Source organism: Strigops habroptila, chromosome 10 (genome assembly GCF_004027225.2).
Source record: "Strigops habroptila isolate Jane chromosome 10, bStrHab1.2.pri, whole genome shotgun sequence".
Lineage (NCBI taxonomy): Eukaryota > Metazoa > Chordata > Aves > Psittaciformes > Psittacidae > Strigops > Strigops habroptila.
This window is the reverse complement of record NC_046359.1, coordinates 24,515,191-24,530,752: the sequence shown is the minus strand read 5'-3', so window position 1 is coordinate 24,530,752 and position 15,562 is coordinate 24,515,191. Positions and strand designations below refer to the sequence as shown.

Below are 15,562 nucleotides of genomic sequence, written 5' to 3'. Positions count from 1 at the left end.
AGGAACACGGGGTTGTTTCGAGGCTTCGGCAGGAGGCCTGCCTCAGCAGCACCCCCGCCACAGCGGTGATCGCGGGCCCCACGCCCCGATCCCAGCCGGGGCCGCTGCCCTTCCCTGCCCGCTGGAAACGGCGTTAACACACAGGCAGCGCAGGCTTCCCAAGAACCTGCCCGCATAGAGCCTGCTCCCCACCAGCTGCTTCTCCATTCACTAACTACATCTCCGTTACCTGAGCAGAGCCAGAACGAGTTTTGTAAGCTAGTGACAACAAAGCTTTTCGCGCAGTAAAAGCCTAATACATAGCTATAGGTTGTTTGCCATGAGGATTCCAAACACTAATTGAGCTGTCTTCTCATTAAGCTTGAAACTCGGCGGTATACAGCTCAGTACACAAGCATGAATGCTTAAGCTTAAAAACCAAAACATAGTAGCACACAGGGATAGGAGTATACTATTTAGGAAGTGTAGTTTATGATTATCGAGTTGCTCTAAGGTATATGTCTAAATACGTGACATTATGACAAAAGAGAGCAGCAGGAGGGAAGAAGGACTATGAGCAGGAGGCAAAACACTGACTAGTCAGAGCATATCCTTGCAAAGACGCTTAAATTGGAGGGGGGGCACAGCTGGATTATTAAATTACCCATTGCATGTTCTACAAAGTTAAATGACAGTGTTGCTAAGGCTCACCATGCACTGTTGTGGTAGCTTACATGTGCAAGAGAAAAGTAACTGTCAGACTGACCCATCTGCTGTGATGGTCCTGCCCAGCAATCCATTAGCACTCCTTCCCAGCTATTCCTGCTGATGTTGATAAATAGTATGCTGCTCTGGAAGTGTTTGATTATCACACTACATGAAAACTATCTTCCAACTGAAAGCAGCAAGTTATGAACTTGCACCAAGCCTGCTGTGCGTCAGCTGTGACTAGCGCAGACTTGTAACCTGAATCCCAGATACAAGACTGGAAGTGCTGGATGCCATCCCAAGACAGGCAACAGTTCAGGGCCTGACATCTCCAGGGGGATATTCACATATACAATCAAGTAGAAGAAAGGATCCAGACCTTAAACCAAAGGAGAGCATGGTATTAGAAATATAGACATCTTTTCCAGAAGCTCCATAGGTTGCCGGACACTTCTGTACATCTAATCATCAGCTCTGTGTCTGACAGCAGTGAGCTGGGAGGACAGGTCTGCTTTTGTCAGTGAAATACTTTTGCAAGTCAACAGTAGGATTACTTAACCTCTCCCTGTGGACCTTTACATACTATGCACCTACCAGTAACAGTGGAAATGGTTTGGTATTCCACTTACGTCCTTCATACTCTAGTGAAATGAGGACACACTCAGAAATCACACCAAAGAACTACTCTGTTACCAGGAGAAGCATTATCCTTCTCTGCAATATGCATAAACACCAATATAACAAAATAAATATATTTAGCAAAATAAAATGAGCAAAAATAGCACAGCAGCATGGAACAGATACACAGTAGAAGAATCTGCACTCTTAGGTTACCAGAGTGTTTTCCTCCTACTCCTCTCCATCAGGAATGCCTGTTCCAATGTCAGCCTATTTCACAAGCATTTTGAGGAATCTTCTTCTCTCAGATATCTTGGCATATATTCTCAAACAAAACTTTCAACAGCACTTACAGAAAATGAACATGGGAAAAACTCAAGATATAATAATGACTCCTTCACAAAAGAAACTTTACACTAAGATTTTAAGTAAGTTGCCTGGTCCACAGGTCAGACCTCCCTCCCATTTAAGTTCTACCAAATGAATCTGTCAGAATGCATTACTTCCTTGGGACAGCATCACCATCATCATGCACCTTTTTAATGGGATCTTTCTTTAGTGGAAGATGATAAGAGGTATGATTGTATCTGCTAAATTATCGTTAGGGTAGCCACAGGCTTGAGGAGTTGGGTTGTCTTTTATCAAATCCTGAATACACAAGTCTTTCAAATAACTTTAAAATAGCCACACTACTTACAGCAATCAAAACATGAAGCACAGTCATTAAAATGAAATAGATTTTTTTTTTTTGAGAAAACATAGACTAAGACTACTGGGAGAAAGACATTCATTTCAGTGGTTGCACCAAGAAAGACTAATGCAGAAATGAATTTGTATTTTCCTTCTTAAACAAAATAAACATAGAAAGTACATACAAATAGCCAAAGAAATATTACAGACGAAAAGGGTTTCCCCCATCCTCTTCTCACAGTGTAGAACAGTCCTTTCCATGTAACAGCTAAATCTAAAGCATATGCCACTGAAAATGGAATTTCATAGACAAATTCATGATAGTATGAGGCAAGACTTGCTCACTTTCTTAGAGCTGAGTGATTTGCTGTGAGGGTAGTACAACCCACAGCTCAACAGCAATGTTTTGTAAACAATATAACTAAATGCTTCCTTCTGTGCCTTGTGGTTGCTTACAGAAGCTGCCTTCCTACCCTGCCAACAGGACATTTCACTAATTCAGATAGCAGCACTTCTGAAGAGACAGGGGTTCCTCTCTGCTGCTGACAAGAACTATATGTGTTTCTGAACTCACTAACTTCTGGATGCGCTGCCTCCCAGCTCTAAAACTCTTTACGCAAAAGCCTGAAGGGGGAGCAAACCAAAGATACTACATGAGAACAGCACTAGCTAAGGAATCCTGGAAGATTTAGTCTTCTCCAACCTATCTAACAGGAAATGGGTAACACCAACAGAGCAAACGGATGGTCAGCAGCTCAGCTTACAATGCATTTAAGCACTTAAGGCTGACAGGGTCCATAACCCATCCTTGGTTACCTTCACTGGCAGAGGCCTGGGATGACTCTAGCTGCCAGACAAAATTCAAGAGGAAAACCCACATTGGCACTTTTTCCTGATATACCTCTCCTGCCTGCTGGTGGAGATGGCCATGTTCTCAAATACAGCCATTCCCTCTGCTGCCTGAAATAAGGGAAGCTGATGTACACGTTTAAACATGTCATTCACTAAGGAAAAGGCAGGGATGCATACAAACTATTACGTTACACTGAGCAGATCACAAGCAATCATGGAAGCCTAGGTTTTGTATGTCAATCATCTAGCATAACAGCAGTTTGATCTCTCACAATCCCAATTTTGTTCTAGAGACCAAGCTCCTGTACATTCATTTAAAAAACAAGGTCCTTCTTCCAAATGCTGCTAGTTCTCAGCTTGAGCCTCTTCACACAGTCTCTCCTTCCAGATATCTAGTCCACTCAACCAGTAGCCAATCAAACACCATTAGGCTGGTTCTGGGCAGCACACAGACAAATGAGTCTGCAGTAAGAGTGTTTAGATAATGTAGTAGCTTTCATTATAGTAAGAATCCTCCTCAGAGTCCTCACGGTCACAGCTGTTCATCAACAAGATGGAGTAGATGGAAGAAATGACACTGCTGTCATTGTCTGTGGCTGGTTTCACCAACACCTTCCGTTTCTCTGCATTCAAAACACACAGATACAAAAGTTAGCAGTGACCACTGTACCCACAAACTCTAAAATTACTAGTTCTCTTTGAAACTTACAGCCTCTCGCTGTCAGTCTGCAAGAGGTCTTTCGAGCTGCAGAGCATAGGCCTTTTTCTTTTCAGTTTTCAGCATCAAAAGAACAAAGAGTTGTGGAGGTTTTTTGCTTGTTTGTTTTCTTAAGTTTCTTGTATGCCTTTTCCCATTAAGATAGCACAGATGAGGAGACATTCTCCATCCCTTCACTGGCACACAATTGGCAATGGAAGTGGCTAATAGGGCCTTGCCAGGTAAGGAAGAGAGAAGGAACAAAATGTGGTAAGAAGCTCTGAAACCAGCAAAGGTTGTTCAGGATGCTTAAGACCCCATCAAAACCTCCATACATTTAAGAGCATAAGCTGTCCTATTGATGCCTGTTCCACTAAGGCTCTTGGAAAGGCTTCTTGGAAAGCTCTGACTGAGCTTCTCAAGTGCCACGTGCATCATTATTCCTCTTTCAGCTGGTTTCTCCTTAGGAAATCCTGTTTCCTAGACATATAGTTATCTTCATCTCAATCAAAGTGTTTCCATCCCTGAATAAAAAGACTACATGGAAACAATTCATCCTTCCTCCTGAAGTGTGCGTGGGTGAAGCTAAATGATTTCCTATTAATAGTCATTTATATAATTACAGCATCTATCACATATGAAGGTAAGCTATAAGCGTATTTCCTTTTAGTTCAAACAAGCATGAAGACCACTGGTTTACGAGATAGAAGCGAACCAAGCTTCCATGAAGGAACCAATTCACCTGATCACCATTAGCTACTGGATGAGACACATGAGTAGTGCTACGGCATAATCTGCAGATGTCCATATTGCAAGAGAGCAGTGTCAGGTCTGCAGAGGTGAAAGCAATTCATGAAGCTGAGGTGGGCAGCCTCTCAGCAGAGTGGCATTTCCTGAGGCAATCAGCCCACATTGCTTAAATAGGTTATAATTTGAAGTTTGAACTAACACTGCTTAGCAATGTCATTCTGTGTCACCACAGAGAATTAAGAATGTTTCAAAAGCACCTTTTATTAGGTAAAAGGCTTGACACACTACAAAATGAAGGATCATGCAGTTGCCTCTATGAGGGGAAAACAAAATAATTACTTAAGAGAATACAGCAATAGAATTTTTTTCAGGGGAAGCAGAAAAAGACGTCTACATTTTTCAGCACCTAAATACCAGTGTCAAGTGCTCTAGAAACAAATTTGGAAGAGGGAAGCAGAATAGGAATACCCCACACTGGAGTTTTACTTAAAGCCATCACTATAATGTACAGTCTTTTAGCTACCACTAGGCAAGAGGTTATGCATTTAAGCCACAGTGGCTTTAATTTCACAAAGGTAACTTGGCAGACGAACTGCCAGTTCAGCTGCATGCTTACATGACACTGATGTTCCCTTTAGATTCCCTACGCAAATCTAGCACACAGAAGAGAATTCAGTTTCTCATCAGGCACTGCTCTGCTGAGTTTTTGCAATCTTGTAGTCAATAGTTTAATCAAAAGGTAAAATTTTCAAGGCCCATTCCATACAGCTTTGCATTTATTTAGCTATCTCTTCGAAACAGCATAAGCTTTAGCATGGTTAAGCTGTCCCACTCAACTGTGGAATTCATACTGAAGTCTTTTTCCTAATTTTATTCATTTTATTTTGCTGTGTAGTTAAGCTAGTTACACAACATATCTTAAAATTAATTTTCTAGTGTTTCTGCTGGATTTCCTGAGCATCTCCTTGGTATGTAGGTGCCAAAGAAAGTTGTACAAAATAGATGGAATGAGAGATTGTACTCATCATGCCACATCCACCCACCTCTCACCTTTCCGCTCTCTGATAAGGGTCAGGCGATGCTCTTTCATTTCCACATCCAGTTTTTCTACCATCCTGTCAATGCAGTTATCCAGCACCAGAGAGCGTGTCTTTGATTTGATCTCCTGCCTGCAGATAGGGCACTCCACTTTACGTTTCGTCCACTCATTAATACAGTAGGAGCAGAAGCTGTGTGCACAGTTCAGAGTGACTGCCTGTGGAATTCGACAGAAGGGTACTTATCGGAGCATGCTCGCACAAGCATTGTCAAGAAAAAAAGTAATGAAGTCAGAAAAACATTAGATGAACACTTCCTGTACGGGAAGCAGGGGGAGAAGCCTGAAGCCCCTTTGCTTCAGCCTTCATAGGGGTTACACACAAAAACTCTCTCATGCCAGAGTGCAGACAATTTCTACAAGTCGGTTAATGAATTCACCATAGACCATAACACGTCAGAAACACAGAGAAAAAGAATTAATTCTAGTATAAATTTCCCCAATTTCAAAAGGATAAATTATGGAAGTATACTGATACTGCAGAACAGCATCTTACATTACTGAGAAACCAGAAATTAAAACTTCAGCTAACTCTTAAGTCATTATAATAAGACTAACACATCAGGCTTCCTGTAGTAGAAATGAATAATAAAACTGAAGATCTAGCAAAACACAAACAGAAATAACAGTCTATGTTTCAGGCATAGCCTATCATTTCTAGAATTAAATTAAAGTAGGCCAGTTTCTCAAACAGTTTATCTGAACAATATAAACGGTTCAGAACTTGACTGAACACTGCACCTTCCCTTCCTTTAGTAATCTCCTATATCTAAACCTGAAGCTGTCCAACCCGAGTCAACTTGAACCAAGGTCTATTACAAAATTCTTCTTCCTCAAGCAGGCTGCCAGCAGCAGCTCAGAGCACAAGGTTAAAACCACCCAAATCTGCTGCAAGCCTGTATGCATCTCAGGATTAAGCACTCATCTCTGTGCAGGTAGCAACATTAAAGCTGACACTGCTGCCCAGAGTTAGGGTAGACAGAATGATGGTCCCACCCTTACCCAGAACTCACTGTGCGGCTGTTCAGACTGTTAAACTAGCAAAGTAAAGAAATAAGCTTGACTGTTGCTTTAATAAAGCTAGGGAAAGCTTCTCAAGTCTCCACTTGCAAACCCATACCAGTTTCAACATACCTCGATAAAGTGCTCAGAACAGATTGTGCACTGCAACTCATTCTCCAAAACATCGTTCATCTGATTCAACACCTCTTCTTTTTGTGCTCTCACCTTTTCCTTCTCCTCCTAGTGCAAAAGTACATATGGTCACATACCAACAAAGAACAAGGTTTTACTCAACATAATATTGGCAGGAAGTGTGCACGCAGGAGAAGGTAGTACAAGTAAAAAAATCCAAGGCTCCACATGTCAAGTCTATTATATACCCAGATCTGTAACCTCTCTCCTCTTTGTAGTCATGGCAGTAATGAGAATATTCCTCATCCCTGTAGAGAACTTACAAGCAAGAACAGCAGCTGTTTCCAAAACTCCCTTCAGCCTAAAGAAACTATTGATGGGATCAATCTTTTCAGAATCTCTTTCAACCTTTTCCCGGCATGTGTTTTCTTACGTCAACAGAACAGTTCTTTTGATGTCTGATGTAAAGAGCAAAACACCCAACAGACAAAATGCCTCAAACAGTAAAAAGAGGAAGCATAAGAATTTAAAACATTTACTTGCATTTAACTGTCCAATAATTTTGTTGTTGTTGTTGTTTGGAGTTAAATTATGCTTCTAGGTACCTGCTCTATCTTCTAAAAATAACAGAGAAATTCTTCCAATTGAAGCTATACTTGAAACAGGAAGAGTTACAAAAAAAACATAAAGCAAACAGCCAGAGGTGGGTAACATGATAATTTCCAAGGGTAAGACACAGGAAAGGATCTCCTTCATTATTTTCCACTCATCATTTTGTGTCAAGGACAGGGAGAAATGTGGCTTATCTCATTCATTATTCAAATTCCATGTTGTTTCAGTCCTACACTCCCTTGTAGAATTGCTGCAACACTGCAGTTTTACTTGAACGAACACACTCTAACTGAAAATGAAGCACCTCGCTTTTCAAACACACTGTTCTTGTTGGGGGGTTTCTGGTTTGTCTTTTTTGTGGTTTGGGTTTTTGTTTGGTTTGGGGGGGGGGTGTTGTTGTTGGGGTTTTTTTGTTGATTGGTTTTTTTAAAGAGCAGGTTGAATGGACCCACTTCTCCTGCACAACAAACAGTTCAGGTGTTCTGGGCTTTCTTTATGACTAAGATGTAGTAATGACTGTTCAATACTGATTTAGGAACAGGGCAGGGTGTATCCTCCTCAATCCTGGAAACTAGACTCAGCTACCACCTCAAAGTACAGGAGGTTTTCACCACAAGAGGCAAAATACTGTCAAGACCAATGTTAAATAAACCACTTCCTCTGCTGCAGCATACCATGTTTCACTTCTGAATAGAACTAATTTCGTTATTCCTTACCTTGGTTTCTTCCAATTCTTTATTTTTGGCTTGGATTATCTCCTCGAAATCTTTTTTACTACGGCTCAGTTCTTCCATCAAAGCATGATGCTGTAACAATACCATCCCAGAAATTATAAAAGGGCCATTATAAGCTATCCTATTAAATATATGTGGCCATAATCATGAGGTTCAGCACACTCATTTCTCCTAATCTCCTCCTAATAGAGCAACGCATGTCTATATGAGTTGCGGTGTTAGGCAGTTTAGCCTTAACTTAAAATTGGAATGTAGTGCCAGTTATTTATGACCTTCCCAGTGTCATGGCACTGCTCATTCTCTCTCCCAGGTTACTCTTTCGCTTCAGTTAGACTTTATGGTCACCATTTTGAATATACAGTATCCAGGGGTATTTGACACATAAAGATCACAAAAATCTGTCCCTCTATGAAGCTGTTTTCAGATTAGCTTTCAAAAAGGAAAGACCTTTTGGAAAAAGCCTAGAAAACCCAAGTTGTGGCAATCTCTTTCAAAAATATTCCTGAACAAGAGTGATTTAATTCCATCTGGTTAAAATTGCAAACACAACTCCCCTAAACAGATACTCAGCAGACTTACCTCACAAAACAGACCAAATTTAAATAAACAAACAAACAAGCCAACCCACTGCAGCTATTTAATGCTTTCGATCTGAGTGCACATTCTCTCGATATGTACTGGCAAATAGCAACACCCACAAATGGAGGTCTGCTACCTTCTGACAGGAATTTGGTCTGTAGACAAATATCATCCAATCTGCACCTAAGGCAAAGTCCTCATTTCTACCAAGAGGCCAGAGCAGTAAGATTAAAGTATCAGAGTGACACAGATCAAACCTAGACTCATAACTACTTGCCTCTTGCAGGACCTGGGCCAGCTGCTCCTTCAGATTTTCTTCTCCATGTTGCCCCTTTACTCCCTGTGTAGGGAAGGAAAAGAGGAAATTAAAATTAAAAAAAAAAAAAATTAAAAAAAAAAAGACTTGCAGAAAGCAAGGGACAGAAAATGACTATTTTGCACGTTCTCTTTAGAGGTTATGCTGAAAGAAACAACTCTGCTTTTCAGCAAACCCTGACGTGTCCCACTCTAGTGTTACATGTGTATGACAAATTACTGTGAAGGGTTAAAGTGGATGCATCATTTACAGTTACATACTTGGAACACCTCCAAGTTACTCTAGCTCTAAAGGCACCAGCATGTTCATAGAAGCAAAGAAGTCAGCAACAGCTTAAACATGAGAAAAAGCTGCAACTCTGCCTTTGATCACATTCAGACATACCTACAGCTCCAGTGGAACTTCCCATTGTGCCTAAGCACACAACTCCAGGCTTTCTGTACTTCTGATACAGGTATCTTGCTTTTAGCAGCAGACTTTAAAGGAAGTAACTGATAAATTATGAATCTCACTCCAAGATGAATCCTTACTTCCTTTAAACTAGATTTTGAGCAAACTCGAATAGAAAAACTTCAGGTTTTTATCTAAAAAAGCTACTTACCAACATGCACATACAGCTTGAAGACGCGGATTGCAAAAAAGTGGTTTTTTGAAAACAAAATTTCCTTCCCTCCAGGGATTAAAAACCACACTAATTCACTTGCTTGGAAAGGGAGTGGATTTGCCATGCAAACTGAGCACTAATTCAGCCATATACCAAAAGAAATTCACACTTAAGGTGAATTCTTTTCAACTTGTCCTCTCTAGCCACAAGAGATCAGGCCAAGACTTTTGATTTAGTTGAAACCACACTTTTTTACCAATGAAAAGCTTTACCATCTTGCTGTAATTTACCTGTTTGTAAACAAATTAGAAAAAGACCATTTGCACCTTTTTCCTAATTCCCCATGCAGCCCAATCCCTTCTGTCTCTGCTCTTTCTTTTGGTACATGTGCCTGGAAGTGAAATACTTCCGTGGCAATTTTAACAGGAGTAATTCATGCAAACGTTATTTGTTACTGTATGGTTCAAGATCTTATTTTGGATCAATATCTTATATTAGAAATTAATATAAATGAAAAGACACAGGCCAAAAAGAATACCATGATTATACCTCTAGGTTCTGCTGCTCTTTACAGAACGTCCTCTTCAGCTCTTCCACCTGTCGCTGGTGATGCTCTTGCTCCATGCACAGCTGGTCCTGCAATTCCTGCAGCTCTTGCTCCATTGCCAGGATATCCTTCTGAGCACACTTCCGGCGCTTCTGCTTCACATTCAGAACTGCTGCCTGCTTCTCCTGCACTTTGACCTTTAACTCCGTTATATCTACTAGAGTTTTTCTCAGCTTTTCCAAGCCAGTCCATGACTCTGCAAGACCAGAGCCCTTCTGGTCCTTATGCGGGACAGACACGGCTTTCTCAGCATGCACAGGGCTGCTACATACCGGACCCCTATCCTCCTCACTTGGTCCAGGAGAAGGCAGCTTCACATCCATCTTCTCTGTGAACTGTTTGGCCTCTTCTACCCTTCCCCATGATTTACCCAAAGGTTCATTTTCAAAGGATACTCTGTCTCTCTTGGATCTGGAGTTTGAGGGGCCTTCTGATCCAGTCTCCAATTCCTCCAAACTAAATTTACGTTTAGTTCTTGAACTCTTAGCTTTCCCCAGGTCATTTCTTTGGGCTAAAAAGGGTCTGATTTTCTCCCATTCATCTTTAATTACTTCATACTCATATTCAGCACTCTCTTTGTTTTCCAAAGGCACTCCCAACTGGATACGGTCTCCTTCAGCAATAGGATAGGCTCTTGAGGGATCCAGACGCTGTTTGTTAAGCCAGACACCATTTAGACTCTGCCAATGAAAAGAGAATCAGCAAAATTTAATATGCAGTTACACAGTCCCTACAAGTTATTTCTGGCAACTGTAAACATATCCAATTTCTTCAGTGTTGCAATAAGAACAAGCCACCTCTTCAAATAAACTTTGTAATACCCAATTTATTGGCTTAGTGTCCCATTTATTAGTTATTGCATTATAGTACTTACCACGCATTATTCCTGCATTACAGATTTTCTGTACAAGCACTAAGAACAACATTAATAGATGCACTTGTGCAGAAGGAAAAGAATGAACACTAAAGGAAAAAGCTACCCAAAACCTTCAGAAATAAAAATTAACCCATAAAAAGACTCTGCAGTAGATCATTGTCAAGAACACAGAATATTGCAGTGATTATTCTTGACAATGTCACCTGAATTCCAAGGGGAAACGAGAAAAGAAAAAGGAGCACAGTTTATACTGCTTAAAGGAAAAAGACAGTTCTCCATAAATATAAAGAGAATATAAACAAGAAGGAAAATGTTAGAGATAATGTTCAAAACAGAAAAGGAGTTTTAAATGAGATACAAGACTAGCTCAAGAAATAGTTTTGAAAAACAAGAAACTGATCTGCACTTCAGCTGAACTGCAGAATCATTAACAACTGACATATCTCAAAGACTTTAATTGGTAGCAGTGATAACACAAAGGAAGTGTTCATTGTTAATCTACCATAGTTGTTTCCAATCATGCAATTACTGTAAGTTTTCAAGTTTATACAAGTACTGCAACAGAGTTTTCTTTAAGAGCTGTGTAACTTTCATAGTAGCCACTATTAGTGGTTACTAATAGCAGCTCCTTTCTGACTAACCTGGTGTTGACCTAAACAGCTTTCAAATCCCCATAACATGCCAAACAATTTTGTTCTACAAGTGCCGTTTGAAAGCAAGTTACTCATTTTACAGCTTTCAGCCTGAATGAGAAAGGGGAGAGATCATGATATAAAAAACAGGCTAGGTGAAATTACAGTGAAACTTAGCTGAGGACTCTGATGTCCACACTTAATTCTAATCAGCTGAGGACGACTTTTAGAAGAAACTCGTTGGAACGTAACATAAAGCATAGTTTTTCTAAGAATAAGTTTTTGTTGTAGTTGATTATATCTAAAGCAACTGTGTTACTACAATAAGGAGTATCAGTTTATCCTTTCGTTAGCAGTACGAGAACATTATCCTTTTGAATACTGCCAAAAATTCGTGGGAATTTTTTTTTAGGAGAGCAACACAAAACAGGTTCACAATTGTCTGAAAAATGCTAGCCCAAGACAGGAATCTACATTCAGAAAGCAATACAGTTTGCATCACAATTGCAGCAGACTGAAGCTCCCTGCTGGAAATGCACAACAGGCAGGGCACATTCCCATGGACCTTCTATCACACTTATACCATATTATATCATAGCTAATACATTGCTTGAGCCCAAACAGGGCATTCTCTTCAGCAAATCTCAAAGCATAAGGTCTTTAAACAGTCTCGGTACCTTGTTGTCCTTGACAGTCCACTGCCCTTCTGCATTTTGCTGGAAAACACAGTGCTTACGAGAGATCATCAAGGGACAGGTTTTTGACACCAGCTGGTATGTGAGATCTAATCCTCGGCCTATAGTTACCTAAAAATAAAGTAGTTTAGTAACTGCCATCGGCAACAACATAGTAAATTCAGTTTATGTCATTTCAATTTAAGTACGGCAGCAATCAATCTAAATTAGCATCTTATAGCTATTTCCAAAGAGCACTTAAATTCAAGAGCAGGTAGAAAATGGAAACCTACAAAGTTTGAAGTATTCTCTTTTTCTCCCACTGAGGAAAATTTGATTGCTCTAAGGCAGATTACAGCCTTGGTTTTATGGAAATCTTCCCTGGCAGCAGAGCTGCTCAAAGCCCCTCTCAATCCAGCTGTGTCCCACCTTAGTCATCACCTAACTAAACACCATTTCTTCAAACCAGTACAATTATTTGCAGGTCTCAAGATCACTTCTTACCCTCTTCTTTTGCTAGCTGCATCTGTTCAACTGTCTGTGAACAGGAAAAATGCAGGAAAAAATAGCCCAGAAAATTGCCATCAAAAATGTGCACATAAAACCATGCCCTAAACACACAACACTGTTGTAAATCACACCATCAATTGCACGGCTCAGAAACTAAGCTACATGCAGTTCATAACCAGTAATGAAAGTGATCTCAATAATCAGATTAGACTCTAATAGCTTCTTCTGGAAAAAGGGGCATAATTTAATTGTACCATTTCATAGTATCTTATTAAATCTGATTTAACTTCAGGCTGCCATTTAAGGCACAGCTCTGCTCCCCTTCACTGCCTCCTTTGTGAGACCTGATAATCACACACACTTTTCTTATTCACCTGTGCACTGCACCAGTTCTCAGTCAGCTTATCATGTCATTAGACAACCGCATGGATCCAACACAATACAGCACGAACACGCAGCCAGACAAAGCAGGACAGACACCTTTTAGCAGAAGCCCACATTAAATCTGAGGAAGAATATTATAAAAGTGCTCTCTGCTTTTTATGCCTTAGACAAAAGCCGCCCTCCTTTTCTCCCACAACCCCAACTCATTTGTGCCATAGCTCCTAATTCCTACAAGATGGTACGGTCAAGAAAAGTTTGTTCACTACATATTACCTGAGCAGGTCTCACCTTGAATTCAAAGCAAGAACGTGGACTCCCATTAGTCATAACTAAATGCAAGGAAGCAAACTAAGAAGGCCACGTTGAATGGGGCTTTGAGCAAACAGGTCTAGTGGAAGGTGTCCCTGCCCATGGCAGGGGGGTTGGAAGTGGATGACCTTTAAGGTCCCTTCCAACCCAAGCCATTCTATGATTCTATGACCATGCAAGCAAGCTTAACCACGTTGGTCCCTACTTCTTAAACGCTTCATACCTATTGGTGTTCTGTCAACATGGACTGGATATGAAAAAGCACAGAGACTCAGGTGGATAAAGAGTCCACACTTCAGGTGGATTCAGTTATGAACTCTGCACTTGTCCCTGCAATTGCAGCAGAAATACTTACCCCATGTAAGCAATCCTTAGCACCCAGCCACACACGCCTCGTGGCCTCCTCAGCACCAGCACAAGCAAGACCAAGTATGGCTGGTCACAAAACTTCCCCTTGATCAAGTTCATCATGCAAACCATAGCAGGGGTCTCGGGCATTACCACTTGCCTGCTGGAGTTGGCTGCTGCTGCCCACAGCAGTCCTGGCAGGTCACAAGACATCCCCACACCTTGGCAGGACATTTTGGAACTGGCACTTAAATCCCAAAGAGGTTTGTGCTGAAACACCAGCCCGTGGCCTGGCCCCCTTGCAGTACCAGGATGCCAGCAGTCCCGCCGTTGCCTGTGACAGGGACTGTAGTACTGTGCAGAGTAATAACATCTTGTGAAGAGAATGTGCACAATTACCAGAGCCCAGGCTGTAAATTTTGCAGATGTATTAACTCAAGTCCTTCACTGAGCGCACTTGCACACCTCATGGCTTCAAATCCGTGATGGGAGAATAAGAAAACTATGCATTTGCTTAAAGAGCTGTGAAGAGGGGTACCTTTTGCAATGCATGAGCACAAAGGAATTAGGAGCATCACTAATCCATGACACTCAACTATCTGACTTCCACCACTAGAGCAGGAACCCTCTTACAGCCCACAACACAGGACTTTGCCAGATGGGTATAAGGGAAAGAGGACAAAGGCCCATGTGGGATTTTCAATTAACAAACAAATCGCTAAAAAGGGGTTATTCCTGGACCATACTGAAACATAACTGAAACAGACTTAAAACATACACCTCAATACCTTAAGCCACAAATCTCAAATACGTTATGTACTGTTAACCTTGCCAAACCAAGTCCAGAGAAGGCCACGAGGATGATACGGGGGCTGGAACACCTCCCGTATGAAGACAAAGAAAATTGGGGCTGTTCAGCCTGAAGAAGAGAAGCTGCGTGGAGACCTCATAGCAGCCTTCCAGTATCTGAAGGGGAATACGAGGATGCTGCAGAGGGACTCTTCATTAGGGACTGTAGTGACAGGACAAGGGGCAACAGATTTAAGTTTAAACAGAGGAATTTCAGGTTAGATATTAGGAAAAAGTTCTTTACCATGAGGGTGCTGAGGCGCTGGCACAGGTTGCCCAGAGAAGCTGTGGCTGCCCCATCCCTGGCAGTGCTCAAGGCCAGCTTGGACGGGGCTTGGAGCAACCTGGCCTAGTGGAAGGTGTCCCTGCCCATGGCAGGCGGTTGGAACTAAGGTCCCTTCCAACCCAAACCATTTTATGATTCTATGACCAATTTGTTAATTAGGCTAAGCAGCCCCCACCCCTTACGTTACTGTCCCACACTCGGCGCCCACTTAAATATCAGACAGCGTTCAAAGGCTCTAACAGTCCCTAGCTTGGCAAGCCAGACCCGAACGCTCGCGCTCCGCTCTCCCGCACGTTCCCACCGCTGAAACGCGCCTGTTGTGGCCGCCGCCCCGGGCAGCGCCCCACGGAGGGGCCGGCCGCAGCAGGGCTCAGGCCAGACGGCGCCGGTAACGGACCTCCCACTCCCAGAGGCAGCAGCGCCCGTAGGGGGGCCGGCGCGGCGCGGCGCGGCTCACCTGCGTGCCAGCCTCCAGCAGCAGCCAGTCACCGCTGGCCCCGAGCCGGCGGAGGCACCACGCCAGGCGAGAGGGCCCCCGCGTCGCCATGGCCGCCCGCCGCAACAGGCGGGAGCAACCTCTGCGGCGGCGGCGCTCTCGCCAGCTAATCGAACTCAGACGCCGAGTATCGGCTGCGCATGCCCCCTACGAGGGCGGCGCTGTGCCCGCCGTGCTCCTCCGCTATCCCGGCGGCCCCTCCGCCACCGCCCCTTCCGGAC

The 15,562-nt window shown here is 42.4% G+C and overlaps 1 protein-coding gene across 2 annotated transcripts; it reads right to left on the bottom strand.

Annotated features, from left to right (window-relative positions):
* Window positions 1-1,923: 1,923 nt before the first annotated feature.
* Window positions 1,924-15,504, bottom strand: RNF8 (ring finger protein 8). Of its 2 annotated transcripts, none has more exons than XM_030500269.1 (8): window positions 15,303-15,504; window positions 12,163-12,291; window positions 9,919-10,656; window positions 8,727-8,789; window positions 7,853-7,942; window positions 6,525-6,632; window positions 5,338-5,549; window positions 1,924-3,470 (listed from the first exon to the last, which is right to left on the bottom strand). In XM_030500269.1, exons 1-8 carry the CDS (start codon window positions 15,390-15,392, stop codon window positions 3,431-3,433), a joined length of 1,470 nt encoding a protein of 489 aa, XP_030356129.1. In that variant the 5' UTR covers window positions 15,393-15,504; the 3' UTR covers window positions 1,924-3,430. The 2 variants fall into 2 exon arrangements, with proteins under 2 accessions (XP_030356129.1, XP_030356127.1); XM_030500267.1 differs by having other exon boundaries at window positions 5,345-5,549.
* Window positions 15,505-15,562: the final 58 nt, after the last annotated feature.

Bases quoted from the DNA above. Each gene is read 5' to 3' on its own strand.
- RNF8 (XM_030500267.1), bottom strand. From the start codon at position 15,392: ATGGCGACGCGGGGGCCCTCTCGCCTGGCGTGGTGCCTCCGCCGGCTC. The intron at 8,790-9,918 runs GTATAATCATGG...TTCCCTACACAG, and splicing joins AAGAGCAGCAGAACCTAGAG to GGAGTAAAGGGGCAACATGG. The intron at 7,943-8,726 runs GCAAGTAGTTAT...GTATTGTTACAG, and splicing joins TGGCCCAGGTCCTGCAAGAG to CATCATGCTTTGATGGAAGA.